This window comes from Gymnodraco acuticeps, unplaced genomic scaffold (genome assembly GCF_902827175.1).
Source record: "Gymnodraco acuticeps unplaced genomic scaffold, fGymAcu1.1, whole genome shotgun sequence".
In the NCBI taxonomy this organism is placed as follows: Eukaryota; Metazoa; Chordata; class Actinopteri; order Perciformes; family Bathydraconidae; genus Gymnodraco; species Gymnodraco acuticeps.
Genome location: NW_022991386.1, coordinates 576,215 through 600,325, shown reverse-complemented (window position 1 = coordinate 600,325; position 24,111 = coordinate 576,215). Strand labels below are relative to the sequence as shown.

Below are 24,111 nucleotides of genomic sequence, written 5' to 3'. Positions count from 1 at the left end.
TGGACCCCCCAGAGCGTTGCGTATGCCGTTCTATCCACCTTCCCACCATATTCTGTCGTCCTAGTGTGGCCGAATGGTCTATATGACACAGAACGGTAACGGAAACGACCGTTATCATCCTCGTGTGGCCGGGGCCTTAAAATGGAGGCATATTCAACCACTCTGGATCAAATCCAGTGTGTCTATGCTTGCTGCTTGCTTCACAATTACAGAAATGAGGCACAGAAGAATAGAAATGATGCCTCAGAAATCTGGTTTTCTGACCACCTGACCTGCTTCTATATCTCTCTGTGTTTTCTGTCAATCTCACCTGCTGCTTCTGAGCTAACTGGCTCTGCCACGGCTCCCTGACCCCTCTTGCTGCTACACTAGCACTGGTTGAAGCCTGGAAATATTTCAAACAAATTAATTGGATAGCTAATCACACTGGTCGGACTGTTCAGCTTTCCCGCGTGTGTCCCACCAACGTTTGTTTCTATAGGTACTCTTGCTAATACCTCTGTTCCAGGCTGTGTTTGCTCCTCTTCAGGATGAGCCCGTTTCTGCCTCTGAAAATATGTTTCTATATTCATCTGGTTTGAGGGAGCAAACATCATTCAGCGTCAGAGTTAAAGAATTAAATGCAGTCTGTAGTTCAGTGGTTCCCAAACGGTGTGCCGCGGCACACTGGTGTGCCGTGAGGCAAGTCCGGGTGTGCCGTGGGATTGTGTGACAACCATACGTTATTATTGCAATATACAACTACACAAAAATAATAATTTTTTTATTTACTATCAGTACTTTGTAGGTTTATATGTACGTAATCTGCGCGACTTGCGCGTCCACATCTCCACGTGCAGTGCTGCATAAACATGGCTGAGTCAGCGATAACTTTCGAGGGGTGGAGGTATGCCCATTATTTTGAGTTCGTCCGAAGAATAGACAGGAATGTGACGGTGAGGTGCAAACTGTGTCCAGGCCAGAAGCTGTTATCCACTGCTGGAAACACCACGTCAAACCTCAACAAACACCTGCAAAGAACACATGCTAAGGTGAAGCTACCGCACACGCTATTTGTTGTTTGTTTATATCACGCAGTCTGTTCTTCTTCTCTGTCTTCCGGTTGTTGCCTGTTTTGAATGACGAATACACACGACCGCCGCCTGCTGGTAAGGAAAGTTATTGCCACTCACGCATGCGCAGTTCGTACGTGCTCGGCGAGTAAAGTAACGAGTAAAGTAACGAGTTACTTTATGTAGATAGTAACAAAGTAGTGTAATATATTACTTTTTTTTTTTAAAGTAATATATTACATTTTTTTTAGTAACGACCCCATCTCTGGAGTTGGCGTTCTCTACTCTGGTTTACATGAAGAACAGGAGGTCACGGCTCTCTGTTGAACAGGACTTGCGAGTGGCCCTCTCCTCAGTGCCACCAAGGATTACAAAATTCTGCGCGCCCCGACAGGCACATGTATCTGACTAATTTGTAAGTCGGCAAAAATATTTACAATAGCACATGTTTCAATGCTGATTTCTGAAATGTTACATTTATGATTTGTAGTTCAGGACCATGGACAATGCAGCTTCCTTGCATTGACAGTTCTCTGTGCTGAATTTCTGCTGAGTTTCCTTTGCCTCATTTGTAATGTTGTGACCTGTCTGGTTTAAATGAGTGTGTTGCTGCTTTGATGAAGCCTAATTTGATAAAGTTTCAAATTAATTTCTGAAATATTTCGTTAATAAATATAGTTGTCTTTGTCACATTTTATTTGGCATTAGTAAATAATTATGCACATTTACAGATATTTTACATGATATGAGTGATAACACGTGTTATAAGGGCTAGGTGTGCCTTGAGATTTTTACTTGTCCTTTGGTGTGCCTTGGGCACAAAAAGTTTGGGAACCACTGCTATAGTTGACTAACGTTAGGAGCGCTATAATGTTACACAGCGTGCTAACCTCGACAAACCAGCTAGCAACTAGCTAGCTAGGCTCCTTTCATGCTTGTTAGCTAATAACTTATTTGAAGAGCTGGGTCTCCGCGATTTACGGCGTGATACGAACAGAGAGACTAACTTATCAGAGTTAACTTGAATACATCCATTTTGGACAAATGTATGCATATACCAACCATTCGTGAAGTGATTCTCCGGCACGCGGCATCTGGTTTCAAACTTCAGAAATGTCTTGCAGAGAGGAGGGGGCGGGGCTCAGGGGCCGTTGAGAGCAAAGAGCACGCAAAGAGGGGCTGAGCGGTTAACTGCGCTCTACAATGAAATATATATTTTATTCAAAAATTATTTATTTTTTTATGAAAATAATTTTTATTTTTTTGGGGGAAATCATTTTTTTTACATTTTTTTTTACGAGATCTATTTGTGGCGGACGATATTTAATTGTGGCGGCCCGCCACAAATAAATCAATATATGGGAAAAACTGCGTGGTATATGTCTCGTCTGAAAGGGGTGCAGTTCTGACGGAGAGCACCAGAACACGGCTCCGGCACTTCAGAAATTGCAGTAGGCCTACCCATAAGGAGCCGTACACATGCCGCAGTTTTTGCGTGGCTGTGTCTTTAGTTGAAAGCCCAGTGGCCATCTGCTCATCTGTCATACTGATCATACGGTCAATAACTTTGTTGTTATTAGCATCTGGTTAGCTAGCTATGCTAACGAATATAAGAAGCTTTTTCTCCAACCAGTGAGGTAAAGGCACATCTTTGTATGATCATTATAGTTATCAAAAAATAAGAGAATAAAGTAAACAGGTATAAAATATATATGACAGTAAAAAAAAAGTTGTTATTAATAAACAACGGCCCCTTGGAGGATGTAAAAATGTAAATGGCCCTTGAGAGGAAAAAGGTTCCCCACCCCTGCTTTGGATCAAACTGCAGGGCATTTGTGGCAAAAAGCAGCTCTTTTGTATTGACCCTTTTGTTCAACAGTTCCTTCTTGTAAATTTCCATCAGAAACCGGAGGGGGGAAAAGGAGTCTAGTTGTAGTCTTGCAGTGACACTGCATGATCCCAAGTCTTTGCAAAGTCGTATATTCTCTGTGACACTACTTGACTTAAAAACTCTTCAAATGTAAGAGATTGTCAGAGTCTAGTCTTTGAAAATACTTCTAAAAGTGTTCTTGTGTATAGTAAGTGCTTAAGAACACAAGTGTTGGTGTCGGGACGGACTCTAAATAAATCATCAGGATGTTGTTTGTTCATAATATGGCTGTAATTACGCCTGCAGCCTCTAGGGGCGCTGGCAGCTCTCTGTATGTGTGCGTTCACAGTTAAAATGGTTGATTAAAGCAGCAGCTGAGCTTCTGTGTCTGTTCCACTGATTCAGCTTCATTCAGGTGGAAGAACAACGAGGTTTACAGCACGGTTAAAGAGACCTCAAATGCATCGCCTCCTCTGAAACATAAACAATAATTTCCTCTGTTAACATGTGTGTGTGGTGTGTTTGTGTGTGGTGTGTGTGTGTGTGTGTGTGTGATCTGCACTCAGTTAGCCACGCCTCCCTTCCAGCTGTCTCCCTCTCGCTCTGACTCCAGCTCACTCTCAGTATTGCTTGTTCGCTTTCAGAGGCAAAACCTGCCTCACACAGAGACAGGTGTACAGATAGACAGGTAGAAAGAGAGACAGGTAGACGGACAGACAGGTAGCTTCTGGTTTCTGCTCTGTTTCTACTCTGTTCATCATGTTGGAGCGACTGCAGTCCGCTCTGAAAACTGTGAAGGACTCCAAACGTAAGTTTCTCAGCACGCGTGTGTGTGTGTGTTTGTTCAAAGTGTGTTCCGGGGACCACCAGAGGTTCAAGGTCCTTATGGGGTCAGTGACATTTTCAGATTCATTCAGTAGAATAATCATTGTGTAAAGAATGTGTATTTATTTTTACAAATGTTTACGTTTTTAAATGTTTAATAATGCTTTTTAATTGAGCACATCTTTAACTCTTAAAAGCAAATATGTTTAAAACATGTCTAACATTACTAATTATTTAGATTTGGGGTTAAAAAGGCTATGTTAAATTATTCCAAGGGACAGTACATAACGGAGTCCTGGGTTTATGCTCTATTTTTGTGGTTCTGAGCTCGACTAAAGAAAATCTTCACTCAACTTAAGGCACTATTATTTTGCGTCATGTTATTTTGATTTAATTTAACACTAAATATTTTACTAGGTGTTGGAAATGTCATGATTTCACACTAATATCTATTTTACATTGCTTTAAAAACATCTCCTTAATTTAACAAGATCACATCATAATAACATTATATCCTGATCACACCTTACTTCATGTTGTTAACTTAGCATCATGTGATATCAGCTAATAAAAGCTAGCATCTAACTTCAACATTGTTGTAGTTTCAGTAGGTAACTACACAACACATGGCATTAAAACTACTCACTACAATAATGATATACTGTAAAAGTACATGTGACATTACTGCATATGTACATTTTGCTTTCAACAGTTTTGTACTTTCTGTTTAGGGAGATTTTAAATGTATAACTTAAACACTGGCATTTCTACGTTTACTCAAGTAAATGATTGGTACTTTCTCTACCTCTATCAGGGACTTTTACGACACTATTTGTTTATCTTCGGCATGTCAAACCTATGTAAATTCACGTTCCCTCTTTTCTCATTTCTATCCTACTTCCCCTCCTCCTCCTTCATCCTTATCAGCACTCAGGAATGTCTTAAATGGTTTCACCTCATTGTGTGTGTGTGTGTGTGTGTGTGTGTGTGTGTGTGTGTGTGTGTGTGTGTGTGTGTGTGTGTGTGTGTGTGGTGTGTGTGTGTGTGTGTGTGTGTGTGTGTGTGTGTGTGTGTGTGTGTGTGTGTGTGTGTGTGTGTGTGTGTGTGTGTGTGTGTGTGTGTGTGTGTGTGTGTGTGTGTGTGTGTGTGCGTGTCAGCAATAACCAGGTCAGTCGAGCAGCAGCTGGTTTCACCGTGACTATCAGTGGATTTACATGTATGAAGGACAAAGTGTTTAGTAGATTAAAACGCAAGAAGACATTTTCCTGATAAAACTAATCGCTGAGTAACTGTGACGTAATGTTTTAACAGCTCTGCTTTCCATCTAGTTAAATAGCTCTTGTAAAAATTATCTCCTGTGAGTTTTCTGTTGCACTGCATTAAACAGATATGTCTAAATATGTGCAGATTAAATATAGAACGTGTGTAAGTGTGTGTACACGGGTCAGATACCATCAGGGGAGAATTAGTAAACATGCTTTTGTGTTTTTAGTGAGCTAATCCTTTAAGAGGAGTGCACTTTGGCCCAGGCTGCAGCTCACAGAAGAATTATAGAAATGAGTAAATACGATTATTTCCAGAGAGAAAACAGCTTTAGGGCCTTCATGGTGGAGAAACTGTTTATATGACTCAATTTAATAGCTTCGATGATAAAGTTAAATACAACTGGGTTAAAGCTTTATTTTGAAGACTTTTATTTGAAAGTTATTTTCGTTATTTATTTTCGTATTCTTATCACTTTGGTTTTGATGTATAAGTAAGTTTTAAAACCGACTTCAATTGTTTCCATTCAACCCTCCTATTGTCTTCGTTCCCCCCCTTACTTTGGTGTTCGTGGTCAAATTTGACCGGTCCTGTTTTAACTGCTATTACATAAACACAAAAACCATTAATCATCACCAAATTTCATTTAACATGAAACCATTTAACACCCTTTCAAACTGTACATATTGTATCAGACTACTGGTATACATGAACAACTGCAGTACATATACAAAGAATAGACACTGAACATGTATTGCGTGTGCCAGGTGTGATTCAGGTGGGGGGAGGGGCACATAAGAGTGGGAAATGTGTCAAATTGTTCTGTGTGTCTGTGTGTGTGCCAGGCTCAGGTGTGATTCACATGGGGGGATTGGCACATAAGGGGGGGAACACATCTTGTGTGTGTGTGTGTGTGTGTGTGTGTGTGTGTGTGTGTGTGGTGTGTGTGTGTGTGTGTGTGTGTGTGTGTGTGTGTGTGTGTGTGTGTGTGTGTGTGTGTGTGTGTGTGTGTGTGTGTGTGTGTGTGTGTGTGTGTGTGTGTGTGTGTGTGTGTGTGTGTGTGTTTTTATCTGATCCAGATGGTTACTAATTCCTTTTCTTTATGGCGGTCATTTTTGAGCGGGAACACCATAGGTGTTACAAAGTTGACTAAATCATCCAAAATGCAATGAAAGTGGTGATCGGCAATTTGATATGTTCAAATGTCTACTGTGAAGGATATCATAAAGCCTTAATGCAATCGAATGTAAAACAAAAAAGTTATGGTTGATGAAAGTAGTAAATCGGTCAGATTTGACCCGAAGACAACAGGAGGGTTAAATAGTATTTTTTGATTTCACAGTTTTTGTATTTCTTCAGTAAAAACTGTTTTAATGACTGAATGCTTTTTGTTGGTTTTACGCAAAGCTAACGTTGATCAGCTGGATATCCTCTGAGATCCCCACTGTTTATTATTTAATATTTGTAGTGTTATTCTAGTTATAAACAATGTACAAAGCATAAATAATGTTCTTCCTGTCAAAAGTGAGGGGTTGAAACTTAGATAAAAAACATGATATTGCTTATTTTGTAAAATGGTCTGGAGGAAGAAATCTAAGAAAATAAAATTATCAGACGGTTAAAATATTTGTACAAAATATATTTTATTGTGAGGTACAGAATCGAGGAAGGGGAATATAAATTAGACATTAAACTAAACATTAGGTCATAAAGATATTCTGTCTTTAACTCTAGAGAGGTACTTGATATTGCAGTATTTACAATCATTTCAAGATGAGCTATCTGGAGGGATGTTCACACATTACAGACACTCCACTTATCTAATTAGCAACCGATGACTGATCTATAACAACACACACACACGCACACACACACACACATGTACGCAGACAATTATACAGATAGACGCACTGCTGAACTCAGTAGGGAGTGTGTGTGTGTGTGTGTGTGTGTGTGTGTGTGTGTGCGTTATATAACAGTAAGCCTCAGTGACTCACAGCTGACTGATGGAGCTGTCAGTTTGAGTCCAGATGTGACTTCATGTTCAGACACAGTAAACCAAAAGCTAGATGTTCATACTCAAACTAATCAGAATCAGTGACACATAATCATTATTAAAAGAACATTTACTGATAAACATGAAGTACAACTTTAATCTGACATGTTTCTAGAATGACATTTCGATTTTTGTTTAGTGTAAGAGCTGCATTGTTTTGGTTTGAGAGATAAAGAGTGACTTACAGTCCAGTGAAGAGATGTAGTACTCGGTCGTCAGCCTTTTCTATCATCTGTCCTGTGAACACAGTGAAAACTATAAAAACATCAGTCACAACACTATAGAGAGAAATGAGTCCCAAAACCAATAAATTAGTCCGCATGTTACCCCTTCCAGTTAGCTAGTTTAGAAGCCAATGTTGTTTTGAACATGTTTTTTGTTTTTTTTAGCCTGATATAAGGTCTGTAGTTAACACAAGCTGAAGAGATTTAAACGTTTTGTCCTACGACATAAAATACATCAGTAAATACCCCACTGGTCAATTTAAAAACAGCGGTTGCTAACAAGTGTCTAAATGAGACGACTAAACTTCATCACGCCCAACATTAGCCACCTTTAGCTTAGCTGTGGTGACGTGAAGTCATGTGACCGTGCTGTAGTTCCTTTATAGCCCAACATTAGCCACCTTTAGCTTAGCGGTGGTGACGTGAAGTCATGTGATCGTGCTGTAGTTCCTTTATAGCCCAACATTAGCCACCTTTAGCTTAGCGGTGGTGACGTGAAGTCATGTGACCATGCTGTAGTTCCTTTATAGCCCAACATTAGCCACCTTTAGCTTAGCGGTGGTGACGTGAAGTCATGTGACCGTGCTGTAGTTCCTTTATAGCCCAACATTAGCCACCTTTAGCTTAGCGGTGGTGACGTGAAGTCATGTGACCATGCTGTAGTTCCTTTATAGCCCAACATTAGCCACCTTTAGCTTAGCGGTGGTGACGTGAAGTCATGTGACCGTGCTGTAGTTCCTTTATAGCCCAACATTAGCCGCCTTTAGCTTAGCGGTGGTGACGTGAAGTCATGTGACCGTGCTGTAGTTCCTTTATAGCCCAACATTAGCCTCCTTTAGCTTAGCGGTGGTGACGTGAAGTCATGTGACCGTGCTGTAGTTCCTTTATATCTCAACATTAGCCACCTTTAGCTTAGCGGTGGTGACGTCAAGTCATGTGACCGTGCTGTAGTTCCTTTATAGCCCAACATTAGCCTCCTTTAGCTTAGCGGTGGTGACATGAAGTCATGTGACCGTGCTGTAGTTCCTTTATAGCCCAACATTAGCCGCCTTTAGCTTAGCGGTGGTGACGTGAAGTCATGTGACCGTGCTGTAGTTCCTTTATAGCCCAACATTAGCCTCCTTTAGCTTAGCGGTGGTGACGTGAAGTCATGTGACCGTGCTGTAGTTCCTTTGTAGCCTAACGTTTGCTTTTTACTTCTGGAGATTGCATTTACTCTTCAATAGTTATTAAAGTAGTGTTACTATGTGTAGATTATCCCGCTGAACAAAACATACAAGTATCATAAACGTGTGTTTACTACATTTCTTATTATCTGCAATATTCAAAAATCCAATGGAAAAATCCCTTTGGCTTTTTAGTCAGGGGAACCAGGGAGATGCTACCTTTAGGGTCGGACTACACAAATAGGTCATCACTGTATTAACATCTGCACAAGCCTAAATTGGTCTTAAATAAACATCTCAACTCACAGTGAAGAAATTAGGTTAATGTTACGTAAAAGGTGACATATATTGGATCACAAATAGCACTTAGATACTGGAGTTTTATCAAAAGGTAAAGGAAATGATCCCTAAAGTTATAATGCACTGGCACTAGTTTTTTCTTTTTATATATCTCAAAGTACCTTAAAGTCTTAATAAATAATTTAAAACCAGAGAAAAAAGGTTCAAAAAGCTGCATGGCTTAAACTCTGTATCAGCGAGATCTGAGGTTACACCTCTTAATTAAAAATATATACACATGTTATTTTTAGGCAAGTTCAGAAGAGCACGAAAGCCACAATGACCTACTTCCTGTTACACCCCTCAGTGCTGTTGTATATTTTAGTAATATGGGTAAGGGATTTGAGAGCGTGTTGAGAGACTTAACATTGTCACGATACCAGAAAACGAGTATTTGATACGAATAACATTTCAATGCCACTATTTAGGGCTGCACGATTTTGGGAAAAAATCTAATTGCGATTTTTCTGACAAATATTGCGATTGCAATTCGAATTGCGATATTTGTTTTTAAGCGACCCAACGGAAGTTTATTGTAAAATGCGGCCATAACTCCGGCTAGGAAGGTCGTATCGACGTGCTCCCGTCTCTAGCACCCCCGCAGCCGAGCTACGAGTGAAAGAACTAAACTTACATGAAACTCCCGTTGGGTTGCTTTAAAGTCAAGCTTCAGTTTCAGACTCACCCTGTAATAGAAACATGTGATGGAGCATTACTCACCTGACCCAGGTGGTTTGTTTTACCAAACCATCTAAAGCTCCATTGGAAGCCATTTGGAAAGGGCAGGCACTTTCAAAAAGACTTGGCAGGTGATTGGATCAATCTGTCTATCACCTTCTATCATGGGCCACTTCTGATTGATTACCAATGGCTGGTACATGTGGAGCACAGCACTTCTGATTGGTGTGGATGACTGACACACAAGAAGAAAAAAAAAAATGTGTAAAAAAAAAAAAATGTTAAAAAGGATTGCAGGCTTTGCGATTTGATAATTGCATCATTTCAAATCGCGATTTCGATTTAAAATCGATTAATCGTTCAGCCCTACCACTATTGGCGATTCGCAGTGGCATATCACAGTCAAAAGTAATAGTAATCGTGAGGATTTTAGCCAGGTTATAATTCCCTCCCTAATATGTATGTCATACTGTGAAAAATATATATATTTGTCAACCAACTGAATCTCCGTCGATTTTCAACTTGTGAAGATTTCAAAATGTGCAATCAACTTGGCACAAAGATATCAAAGTCACAAAGTCACTCTATCTGCTAAAAACACAATATTATTATTTGACAGTAAGTCCAGTTTAAATCAGAGGTACACTAGAAGAAAAAGGTGGAATAAAAAACGTTTAAAAACTCGAGATTAGATTATAAAATGTCATAAGAATACAAATTCACAAAAACAAATCCTGTGTTTTAAATTTGTATTCCTGCTAATAATATAGGGAAAAATTAGCAATGTATTTAAACTCTCTGTATATTAACAGTGTCATGTTCCTCTGTATTGAAAATATGCATCAAACCCATCAAAGTAAAAAACATTTAAAATTGAAATTCAATGTTTAATTATTTTGTATACATTACATTTCTTTTTTTTCTTTTACTCAACCAAAGTAGTTACTCTCTGATTAGCTTTGCAGCTTCAGCAGCACCAACTGTGAGACTTTCTATTAATAGTCACTTTAATCCATAATTCATCACCTCAACCAAGTCGAGCTGTGTGTGTGTGTGTGTGTGTGTGTGTGTGTGTGTGTGTGTGTGTGTGTGTGTGTGTGTGTGTGTGTGTGTGTGTTCATGTGTACTGTGTGTGTTCATGTGTTAACTGTGTGGTGTGTGTGTGTGTTGTGTGTGTGTGTGTGTGTGTGTGTGTGTGTGTGTGTGTGTGTGTTGTGTGTGTGTGTGTGTGTGTGTGTGTGTGTGTGTGTGTGTTGTGTGTGTGTGTGTGTGTGTGTGTGTGTGTGTGTGTGCGTGTGACAAACTGGAGCGCAGGTGAGGCTATGGTTGTCGTACTGTGAAATTGGACAGAAATCACTTTGACGTAACGCACGAACACGTGCACACACACACACACAGTTAAAGCAAAAGTAGTGTTTTTGTGTTCATGTGGCAGCTGCAGCTCAGTTGCTACATGAACACTGGACTGATGATGATGATGATGATGAAGGTGATGTTAGAGGAGGAGACATTATGATCTGATCTGCACCTCAACAGGTTAATATTTCATCGGTTCTCCATCTGCAGCAGATCTGGAGTCAGAGAAGTTTAACCAAATGTTCAAATGCATCATTCCTATCGTTCATATCTTAGAGATAAATATAAATTAATTCAAATGAGCTCCACCTTTAGCAGCTGCAACCTTAAAGTGATGAACACATATGCATTTTAACAAACATTTTTATTTTTTGCATGATGTGCACTTTAACTTAAAATATATTTTGATGTTAATACTTTTGTACTTTTCTACCACACTTAAATGCAGTACTATTTTATACTGTTCTATTCCTACCTTTACTGAAATTAAGGATCTGAGTACTTCAACTGCTTTTACATCAACTCTGCTTACTTATTATTAACAAGATAGTGTTAAAGGGCTGAGGTTGGGCTAAATAAATACTGTATTACCTACCTGCCTTCCATCTCGTGCACAAACCTATCTCGTGCCCTCATTGGTCATGTGCGCGTTGGTGTGTGTTGGAGGAGGGGCTCTGTAAGGAAGTCTGAAGGAAGGGGCAGATCTTTTCCGGTTGTGTATTTTCAAATTCTAGCGCACTCGAGCTGGTTTCTCCATTCTTACCTACCCTACCTTTAAATCAAATATATTATTATTATTATTTCGATCCCAGCCCCTACACTCAGGAATTTCTTAAGTTGGCCAATACGTTGGCATCTCGTGGACTTGTGGAATCTCACGTTAGCGAAATTGTAGATTATGAACAATAAAATACAAATGGATTTAGTTTACTTGCACAAAATATTCCAGTGTTTGTATTTTTTTCTGAGAAGACAATCTTCTAAAGCGTTTTACATGGCTAATGAATATGAATATTAGATATATTCCAATGTTGATTTCTTAAACATTGACCTACTTTTCCTTATCAATCATACTACATCACAGTTCTTGTAATTTTAGGTCATACAATTGCTATCATACAGTGGGATTTCGTGTTTTTCTGTTGGTGTATTTTCAGAGGCACGGTGATATTTTTCAGCGTCAGAGTTTCCTCCAGCTGTCTGTCTGGATAAAATCAAACTCTCCTCCACCAACATTTATGTTTCTCTCTGCAGCTTCGTGTTGTTCCACTCAGCACTTTTCTTATCAGCTCACATGCTAACATTCACCCTCCCACCTCTAACCGAGTGTGTGTTTGAACACGGTTAAACACACACCCTTTGTCTCTTTGATATTTTACAGGACTGACATTAAAGGAGTATGCTGGTGTTTTTCCCGATTCAGCCTATTCTCTATGAATCCTGTTTACGTTTCAATCCTACTGGGTCCTGTACAGTTTATTATTTTAACCCAGAGTCACATACTGAATTTCCTGACCATCCCAATTCTCCTAAAGTTCCAACCAAAACCAGGAAACGCGCCATTTAATAAATCTTCAATCAAGTTGTCGGGTTTCATTATTTCAATTCAGAAAATGGTTTCATTTAAAAAGATGTGTTGATCCACTATATGCAAACAGTGTTGTAACCTAACTTCATTTCTATGTTATTATTGTCTTTATCAATCATAAGAGCAGAGGCCCCAGTATTGAGCCTTGTGGTGCACCTGTTTTGCAGTTTTAAGGTTGTGACAGTTTAACTTATATGGCTAAGAAGAAATAATGTATTATATAACATCTATTTTGATTTCTGTTCATAATGTTCCTTAATATTTAGATTAATAACCTACCTGCAAGTCAAGAAATATAACATTACAAGTCAACAAATACTAAAGTTCAGATCAGGTTTCAACCAACAGCAGCACTTCAGAGACCAGCTACATGCATATACTGTATGTATACAAATATACTGTATGTGTGAGGCTCTACGCAGTTGTTTTGGCACACTTCATGGTCTTTTTTTAGGGTCTTTATTGTCGCTTTGAGTCTTTGTGGTGGTTAAGCCTTTCCTTGAGAATCATTTGTAGTCTTTTTGTGATTTTTTGTGTGTGTCTGTTTATGGTCACTTTGAGTCTCTGTGGGGTCGACTTGAGTGTCTTTGAGGATCATTTGCAGATGTTTTTTGGTCATTTTGATTATCTTTTTATTGTTTTTTTGCATCTATTTGTTGTCATTTTATATCTCTGTTGACACTAAATGTCTTTGTCGCTGTTTTGAGTATCTCTAGTAGCTTTGGGATTCTTTGCAGTCGTGTTGAGTTGCAGTTTTTGAGTTTAATTGTAGTTGCTTCGATTTTCTTTCTGGATGTTTTGTGTCTTTTTGTAATCGTTTTGCATCTCTGTTGACCCTTCAAGTCTCTTTGCGACTCTATTTTCTTCCAGTAACATAATCAGAGTATATGCAGGAATCCTGAAGACACATTTAATACCTATTAAGACCTTTTAAGACCCTTTCCATACATTTTAAGACCTCATCGCCACTTTGAGTTCTAACCGGTTACCTTGGCGACACACTTTACCTCACATTGACTATATACAGTATGGATTGTCCTTCCTCCTTATCTTCCAACCATTTGGACGCAGACTTGCATTTTCCCATAACGATGCTGTTTCACAACCGGCGTAAACGGACCTTCGCGCTATCAAGCAGTGAGCGTGCGATGTCCTGTTCAGATGACGTCAAACCCAACGGGATGCCATCAATAAACTACACAGAATCACACGACACACCTACGCAATGATTACATTCAGGCAGACTGTAGAATACAACCTCTTTGGACCATTCATATACTTATTGAAGACAAGCTACAAAATGTAATACCTTGGAAAATGCCGTTTAATACTTTTTAAGACCCCGCGGACACCCTGATAATGCAGATATAGCATAACTATGAAGATCTAGTGTTGGTAGTTTATAGTGTCTTGCGTTAGTTTTGGTTGAGACATGAAGAAAGAAAGTCTGACAGCCTCAGCTTCCTACCACAGCACATCCTCACTGAAATTGTGTACTCTGCACAGACATATATTAAAGCTTTTGGGAACATTTCATATCTCTATTACAGACAGGATGGTGATGACAAAAAATAAGAGATGCCACAGAGGCCATAGATGATGCAGTTGATGGTGTCAGTATCACATCTCCTTGAATCAGAATGAAACTAACAGCTGATTGTCCAGATTTAGTCCATGATGGAGACGCAGCTGGCTGTGATGTAACTGCAAAGCCTCTTACACTCACATAAAGATAGTCTTTTTTTAAAGCCTGTAAACGGTTGTTTCACACACTAAATGGACCAGAACAGAGGTTAAATCCTGCAGAAACACTCAATCATCTTACACACACGTTTAGATTTATTGGAAGGTTTGAGAAACTATAATTTTCTGCAGGTTAGAAAGTCTGGTTTCTGTCCTGTGGGTTTTATCTGCGGCTGTTTGACTTCACAACTTGAAACTATGCAAACAGCCAGGTTGGGTTGCTTCATGGGGTCAGTTTAAAACTGTGTGTGTGTGTGTGTGTGTGTGTGTGTGTGTGTGTGTGTGTGTGTGTGTGTGTGTGTGTGTGTGTGTGTGTGTGTGTGTGTGTGTGTGTGTGTGTGTGTGTGTGGTGTGTGTGTGTGTGTGTGTGTGTGTGTGTGTGTGTGTGTGTGTGTGTGTGTGTGTGTGTGTGTGTGTGGTGTGTGTGTGTGTGTGTGTGTGTGTGTGTGTGTGTGTGTGTGTGTGGTGTGTGTGTGTGTGTGTGTGTGTGTGTGTGTGTGTGTGTGTGTGTGTGTGTGTGTGTGTGTGTGTGTGTGTGTGTGTGTGTGTGTGTGTGTGTGTGTGAAGGTCATGAGATCTGTAACAGTTTTAATTTGTCTTGTTTTCAGTTTATTTGTCCTCAGAAAGTTATTAATGTTTCTGAGCCAGAAAATCTTTCCGAGAATGTATCTCCCTTCTCCTCCTCCAAGGTTTCCACACTGATTCACAATCGTGTGTGTGTGTGTGTGTGTGTGTGTGTGTGTGTGTGTGTGTGTGTGTGTGTGTGTGTGTGTGTGTGTGTGTGTGTGTGTGTGTGTGTGTGTGTGTGTGTGTGTGTGTGTGTGTGTGTGTGTGTGTGTGTGTGTGTGTGTGTGTGTGTGTGTGTGTGTGTGACTTGGCAGTTGTTTTCAAGAACAAACTCCCACAAATGTCTCCGTTCAAACTGAAAAAATGAGTTCAGAGCTGGAACAAACTGTCTCTTATCAATGATTTCAAAAACACACAAACTATGCAATTTCTCATAACTTTTAAAAAGACATTACACAATCAGCAGCACAGCATTACTCTTGGCTTTCCAAGCCGTATCTTTGTACAGAAACAACTATGTTGTCATCTGTAAAGTAACAGAGAACAAGACGTTCAAAAGCGGATAAAACATGCATATCTAGGAGTATGTACATTTGTAAAGATATGGATAAACTTTGAATCCAAAAAGGTTTTAGCTTTAGTATTATTTTGTGTTTGAGAAATGAATATGTTTGGAGGAATATGTTCCACAATGAGGTCTAATATGAGGAGATAAAGACCGTTGGCATTAGAGTTACGAGCTTTGTCTAACAAGCACTAACTGCCTTATTAATATACGCCGATAAATGCTTCAGAAAAAGTAATGATGTTCAAATCTGTGGTGTAGGAAATGATGGTTAAATTGTTCTTAAATAAGTCTCACTACTGCCTGCGTTGCTTCAGATAAACTGACCACTAGAGGTCGCTGTCAGGTAAACACAAACAGGTCGACTTCCTGTTGTCCGATTTGTTGTCGTGATGTGTGAACGTGATAACTACAGCTTCCTCTCCTCTTCTGCTTCTTCTTGCAGCAGCTGTTAGTTCAGCCGAGCACACTGAGCACACCTCAATAATTAAAACACATTTATTATTACTCAGCTGTCAGAAAGAAGAAGATCCAGAGTCTTCATCGTAAAAAATATCTGAGTTAACAGGGTCGTTACCTCACTTCTTAAATCTTTGGATTCATTTGTGGTCACTAGTCAATTAGGGTCCTGACATTCACTCCATCCGCCAGGCTGTTATCGTTGGTCGCAGATAGCTTGGATTTACATTTGGGAAGAGTAATTAAGACATGTTGACCACACTTTGCAAAGGATTACTGTAAGTGAAACTCTCTTAATGAGGATACTGAGAGCTTGTGGTGAATGATATTGTTGAGGATGCTATTGACTTTGGAGTAGGTCGATTGGAAACCTTATGGTTACAGCTGGATGTGTGCATCACGAAAGATGGCGCACATCACTTAAAGGTCCCATGTCATGGCCATTTCCACTAGGGATGCACGATATTGGTTTTTTGAAACCGATACCGATAACTTCCTGCTTCTCAAGACCGATACCGATAACTTCCTGCTTCTCAAGACCGATACCGATACCGATAACCGATAATAATATAATATATATTAAATGTACCTGTAGTTTTTGCACACCTGGTGGTAAAAAAAAGACTAGTAGTGAGCAAATGACATGAGCATTACTACTATGAACAAAACAAAGCCAAGAACAGTTTTGACTCTCGTCAAGCGCCATAATTTATATGATGAAGTTAGAGATCGTTTTAGCCCTGGGGTCGTCTCTGGCAAACTTCTTGCCTTTTTCAAAAGCCTCGTCGATAGGTAAAAGCCCCGGTGCCTTTGCAGCTGGCTTTGGATTCGCCGCTAGTTTAGCAGCGCAGGCGTCTTCGTACGCTTTTAACACACCATCGTAGCGATGTTTCAGGTGACTAATCAGGTTGGAAGTATTATAGCTCGTTGCCTTTTTCCCTCCTCGTGGAACTTCTGCATTGTATTTGTTAATACAAATAGCAAGCGAACTATCTAACTCTGAAACTTTGAAATAGTCCCATACTACCGGCGACATGTTTGTTTACTGTCCTGGCTTCACGGCCGCACACCATTTACGTCACAGCCAGGCATGAGTTAGGGAGCGCTGGATTTGTGAAGAACTCCCCTCTTCCTAAACCACTAATACCACAGTACTGGCAAAACGGGAGGAGCCGAGTGAAAAACAAGCGCCCCTCATCCCAATCCACCCACACCGCAGTATTTTTTCTTTTTTTTTACCTAAAAAATATATTGTATATTATCGGGGCTATTAATACTGGTATCGGGTTTATCGGGATGACGTCATAATTCCTAATATCGGAATGCACCACTAATTTCCACTGATCATAATTCCATTGTTGAGGTCTACTAGAATAGATTTATACTGTGCAATTTTCCAAACTCACATTGGTTTCGCATACAGCATCTCTGTAAACTACGTGTATTCACTCTCTCCACTAAACGGCTCGTTGCAGCTCTTGCCCCCTCTCTGTGAGCCCAGTGTGCTCCGATTGGTCGGGACCAGTCGGGACGTTGTGAATCGCGCTAAGCTCCGTGGAGGTGTTGTTTCCTTGTTTAGCGATACACAGCGAAACACAGCCAAACTCATCCTGAGCACACACAGTCACAGCCGAAGTAAAAACAATAAGTGTGGCTTGATATTGAGTAAGAAAAAGGTTGATAAACGCGGTGAGAATGGGTCTGCAGAGAGAATGGGTCTGCAGAGAGAATGGGTCTGCAGAGAGAATGGGTCTGCAGAGAGAATGGGTCTGCAGTGAGAATGGGTCTGCAGAGAGAATTTCGCCGCGATCCCAACTGTCTGTTATCAGCCTGCAGCCAGGGAGGAGAAATCAGCAGAGCTGCCTGCACTGAGTGTGTGAGGAAGTCTGTGGATTGGTCAATTTGGACCAATCAGCGGGGGCTTAACGTAACGGCTCCGCGGACGTAACGTAACGGCTCCACGGATTGGTCCATTTCGTTCCGGGGACGACATGACATCATGATGTACCCGGAAGAATCAAATGGACAGTGACGTATCTCCAACGAGGCGTTTTGGGGAGTTTTACTCGCTACAGGGTGTACTTTGAGGGTTTTGACTCTGCAACCGTTTACATGCATAAAAACCTTCATAACACACAAGGGGACGGGTAATAACCGGAAAAGCATGACATGTCACCTTTAATGCTTCCATATTTATAATTCTGTTGAAGCAGGAATTTAACCCACATGGGAAAGATTGAATTTGGAGGGTGCAAATTACATCTTGTCTGCACAAAATAATAAATCATTGCCTTCGTTTTTCCCTCCCTTTGGCTACTCCCAGGCTTCGTTATTCCAGCTTTTATTTCGGTAGTTTTTACCTGTAGTAGAATTCAAATTGTTAATAAAAAGGCAAACAACGTAGGGATTATCTATGGACATTTTGAGTCCATTTGTGGTCAATTTTAGCGCCTTTTTCGAAATGTTGAGTATTGTTTTTTGGGACATTTTGTGCCTCTGGATGTTTTTAGTCTCTTCTTTGCCTTTTTTTGAGTCTCTGTGGTTTTGAGTGTCTTTGTGATCACTTAGCATCTCTTTTTGGTCGTTTGATGCTTTTTGAAGACATTCTCATACTTAGTGTTCTTTTTACACATCCTGTCGGTCATTTTAAATCTCTTTAAGGATAAGATTTGAGTGTTTTTACGATTTTGAATCTCCTTAGTCATTTTGAATCTTTTTGTTGTCGGTTCAGTCTACTATTGCAACCCAGTCTCACGGCATTTCGTGTTCACCAACACGGTTTTCCCCTTTTTTTTCGTGTTGCACAGCACGATTTTAAAAGCAATGTATTTCTACTGGTAATGACGCTCATGGAAGCACGGCATTCGTTTGTGTCGGCTGCCCTTAAAGGCAATGTGAGCGTCCATTCTCATTGGATAACAGAGAATTGTACACCCGGAAGTAAGTATTCCCCTTACTGTCGATTAATTTTACAGTGATATCTGCACTACTCATCGACTAAAAAACACCAGATTATCCTTGATAATTACACAACATTGATTGGTTTAAATTGTGTGCAATGCTTTTGTATTTTTCCCCTTCGATTCGGAGAAACAAATATTTTTTTCGGAGTAAAGGATAGCAGAAGACGCTACACTACCCAGAATCCCCAGCTATCATTTGGACTACACCATGTGCTCTGTTTGACAAACCCCGTGATAGTCCTCAAGCTCTGTGATTGGAGAGTGTGCTCCGAGGGTTACACCGAGCCTCGAACGGCAGAATGTCCAAAACTGGATTTGAACGGGTCCATCGCGTCCCCCCTCCCCCACCCCGTCCCCAGAACTACACATGCTGGCTATTCTGTTTCGCAACATGTTCTCTATCTATGGCACGTCTCTACTGGGAGTTGTAGTTTTAAAAGACGTTTTCGTATTTCCCATAATAAGAAGTTGCCAGTATTAAACTGTGTACATCCCTGGAGGTTTAGGGGATAGGAAACACTCAAATTTAAAACATATAATTAATAAATGGGTGAAAATTGCTTGTGCCCATAATGGGCAGCATTAATATATATACACACATGCCAGCTAAGGTCAGAAGAGCTTTATTTAACAGCTGGTCTTATGTTTGTGACCCCCGTTGCTAATTGATAACATTACATTACATTAATTGATAAGCCTGAAACATGCACTTGTCAAGGTTCAGAGGCAAATTTTGCAAATATGGCAGGAGCCATCGATCAGCTTAAGATAAGATATACTTTATTGATCCCAAGTTGGAACATTTGCGTTACATCAGCATGTGTAACAGTTGTAAATATGCAGTGGTGTTTATTTGTAAATCATTTAGTATAATCACACAAATTCTGTGTTTTATATTTAACAATTCTGTGTTCTTTATTTATTGATTGTTCAATACCTGACTGACAAGGCCGGAGATGAAATATCTACATCTTATAAGAGTATAATACATTATGTATAATATCAGTTAAAATAAGTGCTTCAACATAGTTAACATTGCTGGAGGTATGCACAAATATTGATAGATGTCTTTTAATGCACTATTGAGGAACCTGCGACCCAAGTGTTTCATTCAATGCATAACTACACCATAGTTGTGTAGGCCTATATGATATGTCAATAAACCTTAGAAAATCTTGAAATAGATGTGCAAAATAGTCATTATATACAGTCTTTAATTAACTATTAGTAGAGAATAACGAGTAATTAATATACTTTATAGGGATCCTATTAATATGTAATAATAAAAATAATGAAATTCAATAACATGCTTTAACCACTAGGTGTCCCTTTATATCAGCTGTGCACCTTTATGGTGTAAATACAGCCTATCTACCAATTGTATCAAATATAAAAGTCAGCCGAATTAGTGTTGATACCGCAAGGAGACGTATTGTGTGAAAATAATGTTGTTTAATGGCTGATATATTTATGATCCACGTCACGTTTTCAGTTCCTCATGTTTGTCTAGAAGTCTTCTCATCAGGGCTCTATAAATACAGAACTACGGCAGATATGTAATATTTAATGCAGCCGAACCGTGTATTACAATGCCGTTATGTGATGACTTCCAAAGAGAAAAGCAAGCACACTCGAAATAAAGTATTATTTTTTTTTTTTTAAATGTTTTCGGTCTGTTTCCGGTATTTGTTAATGACGATGTGCTGTGAGATGTGAGACTGAAATTGCACAGGGGAAAATAACGTATCTTTAGATGCGGAGTTTGTTAAACTAATACGTTTGCGCTGTGGACCAACACTATACATTGACGGGGAAGGGGGTAGCAATAAAGATAACACCATTAAACAGTTACACAACATAACAGAAATAATATCGATAGCAGCGTCCCTAGCAACCACCTTGGTAACAATGAAAACGTTCTATGGACGCAATTTCCTGAAGTAATCTTCGTAATAACTAGCAAACTAAAGATCATGTACATCCACTGCACACATAATCTGAAATAACAACTCATATTTCTCGCATCAAATGACATCAAAACGCATTTTAATGGCCAAACTAACTTTAAAATAGGCATTTTCCACCGAGAATAAAACGAAGTTCGGCCATGTTTTTTTTTTCTGCAGGGAGAAATTTGAAGATCAGGTGACGTCAAACAGAGCACATGGTGTAGTCCAAACGATAGCTGGGGATTCTGGGTAGTGTCTTCTGCCATCCTTTACTCCGAAAAAATATTTGTTTCTCCGAATCGAAAGGGAAAAATATAAAAGCATTGCACACAATTTAAACCAATCAATGTTGTGTAATTAACAAGGATAATCTGGTGTTTTTTAGTCGATGAGTAGTGCAGATATCACTGTAAAATCAATCGACAGTAAGGGGAATACTTACTTCCGGGTGTACAATTCTCCGTTATCCAATGAGAATGGACGCTCACATTGCCTTTAAGGGCAGCCGACACAAACGAATGCCGTGCTTCCATGAGCGTCATTACCAGTAGAAATACATTGCTTTTAAAATCGTGCTGTGCAACACGAAAAAAAGGGGAAAACCGTGTTGGTGAACACGAATCAATAGATTAAAAATCGTGTTGGTGAACACGAAATGCCGTGAGACTGGGTTGACTATTGAGGCTAGTATTGAGTTTAGTATTGAGTCTGCTTGTGGTCATTTTGTTTATCTTGGTAATTTTACGTGCCTTTGGTGTCGTTTTTTTTAATCTTTTTGATGACGTTTGAAGTCTCTTTGTGTTAGTATTGAGTCTTTGATGAAGTTTTGAGTCTCATTGAGGTCGATTTAAGTATCTTTATGGACTTTTTAAGTTACAGTTACTCCTTTTGGGTCTTTTTAAAGTCTATTTGTGGACGTATTGAGAGTCTTTGAGGTCATTTCGGCTATCTTTTTGACGTTTTATGTGTAGCTGTTTGCATTTTGTATTGCCTTTTTTTTTAAACGGCAACACATCAGATTTTATTTCACAAAATACAGTTATTCTAATAAAATGGTCTTAATCCAACCAAAACCATTTCAAATATGTTTAATGTACACAGCTCCATTTCTTCACAGGTGTCTGTAGCCTTGTGAATCCTCTTGTTTTCAGTTTCAGGTATACGATGTAATATTGTCAGCCCACCTGCCGGCCTCTCAGCGGCCCATGTGATGTAACTCCAGTCACGTTTACACTGTGACCCCGGGGCCTCGTACTGTAGATCTCTGACTCCAGCAGCTGGTTTGATAGTTGCAATTGTTTGTATTGCCTCTCTTACTAGTGGACAGCTGTACTTCAGTATTATTCCCTGATGTCTGACCATGTAACCCCCCTCTCTCCTCAGCCCCCTCCCTGTTGTCTCACCGGTTCGTGACGGTGCGTCGCGGCAGCCCGGCGGCTCGCAGCGGTCAGATCCAGCCTGGAGACCAACTGGAGACGGTGGAGGGCCGGGCCGTCGGGGGTCTGCAGCACCGAGACCTCGCCCAGATCCTGAGGAGAGCCGGGAACACCCTGAGACTGAGCATCACTCCCAGACACCGTACGAACACACACACAAACACACATTACATTGCATTTAGCTGACGCTTTTATCCAAAGCGACTTACAATAAGTGCATTTATCCAAGAAGACACAACCTTGAAGAAAACAGAATCATATAAGTACATCAGGCTTCATAGAGCGAAAACATTTCAAGTGCTACTCAACTGGCTTTAGATAAGCCAGTCCTTTATTAGTATATAAGTGCTTTGTTAGTAATTCTATCGCTCGAAGTGGAGTCGAAAGAGATGAGTTTTCAGTCTGCGCCGGAAGATGTGTAAGCTATCTGCTGTCCTGATGTCAATGGGGAGCTCATTCCACCATTCTTGAGCCAGTATAGCAAACCCACGTGTTTTTGCTGATGGGAACTTGGGTCCCCCTCGCAGCGAGGGTGCAGCGAGTCGTTTGGTTGATGCAGAGCGGAGTGCACATGCTGGGGTGTACGGTTTAACCATGTCCTGGATGTAGGAAGGGCCAGATCCATTCGCAGCATGGTAAGAAAGTACCATTGTCTTGAAGTGGATTCTAGCAGTTACTGGAAGTCAGTGAAGGGAGCGGAGGAGCGGTGTTGTGTGGGAAACTGTAGGAAGGTTGAAGACCAGACGCACACACACACACACACACACACACACACACACACACACTAATAAAATAATATAAAACACATTAAAATCAGGGTGTAGCAGCCTCGCCTATTTGCCCAACATAAAAACATCTATTAACTTTTAAATCACTTTAGAATTGCTCATCCCGAAACTAAGAGGTTATCTAGTCTCATATCAAGATACCAATATAATACTGTATATCAAAGCTCTACTCTCAAACACAGTTACAACGTGCTTTCCAATAAAAGCAGAACAATGGATGAACTAAATGAGCAAACAGCAACTAAACACATAGTAAAACAGAGAAAGACGATTATTAACCAAACATCTCAGAGATATTTTGAATGTCCAACAACACCAACAACAAGTTACACAAAGTGTATAGACAGGAACCTACTACAACTTTTAAGACGCTGATCGACAATTGTGTTAACTTTAATTCTGTCAACGGACTAAAATGAAGTCGTTCATACATTCTTCTTTGATTTGTGAAAAAAAGTAATATTGTCTAAAAATGATTGTAAAATTAATCCGTAACAACATTTGATATTTCTCTTTTAGACTCGTCCACCGTGTCAGAGGGAGCAGATCTGGATATCGACAGCCGGGTGATGAAGGGATCCAGAGGGAGGCCGAAGGTCAGTCTTGACGGTTAATTGTTTGAAATTGAACTGCTTACTTAAACCGTTATTCTTATTACTTTATATATATAAATATTTTGCTGACACTGACTCTAACACATAAGGCGCTTTCACACCGGAGTACTTTTCCCGTTTAGTTCCGTTAGTGCCTGGAATTTTGCGTTCACACCAAAAAGAGAACTTAGTTCAGAGAACCTTTACCCCCATGTTTAGTGCCTGCTGTGGCCAATTTCTGATTGGCTGGGAGAATTGCAAACCACGCCCCGTAAAACTCTGATAAGTTTTTTGAAGCCGCCATTGTATTTGCTGGCATTAGCATTATTAGCATTAGCATCAGCCCTGCACACCAACGGAGGGAGACTAACTTATGGCAACACAAAAGAAAACATGGGAGCGGTGGAGATGAGGAGGTGTCGGCGTTCTGGCGAATCCCAGCAGCTTCTACTGAAGCCAGTCCCTAACTCCGGGGACTTCCGGCCGGGGACTCCGGGCGGCAGTATACGCCATGAAGTGGTTTGCGGCCTGCCAGTAAACCCAAAGCAGAAGAAGAAGAAGTGACGTCAGCGGCTTCATTTGCGTAATCTTCCCTCAGGGATTTATTCCGGTGTGAACGCGATCGGCTCTT

At 40.1% G+C, this 24,111-nt stretch overlaps 1 protein-coding gene across 1 annotated transcript in view; it reads left to right on the top strand.

Moving 5' to 3' along the window:
• LOC117563148 (mucin-17-like) overlaps nt 1–24,111 on the top strand; it is a gene marked incomplete at its 5' end in the record, with an annotated part of 48,405 nt that overhangs the window by 14,890 nt on the left and 9,404 nt on the right. The window contains 2 exons of the mRNA XM_034241323.1: nt 22,047–22,241; nt 23,407–23,483. Of these exons, the coding sequence (XP_034097214.1) occupies nt 22,047–22,241; nt 23,407–23,483 (272 nt within the window). The remainder of the gene's footprint in view (nt 1–22,046; nt 22,242–23,406; nt 23,484–24,111) is intronic.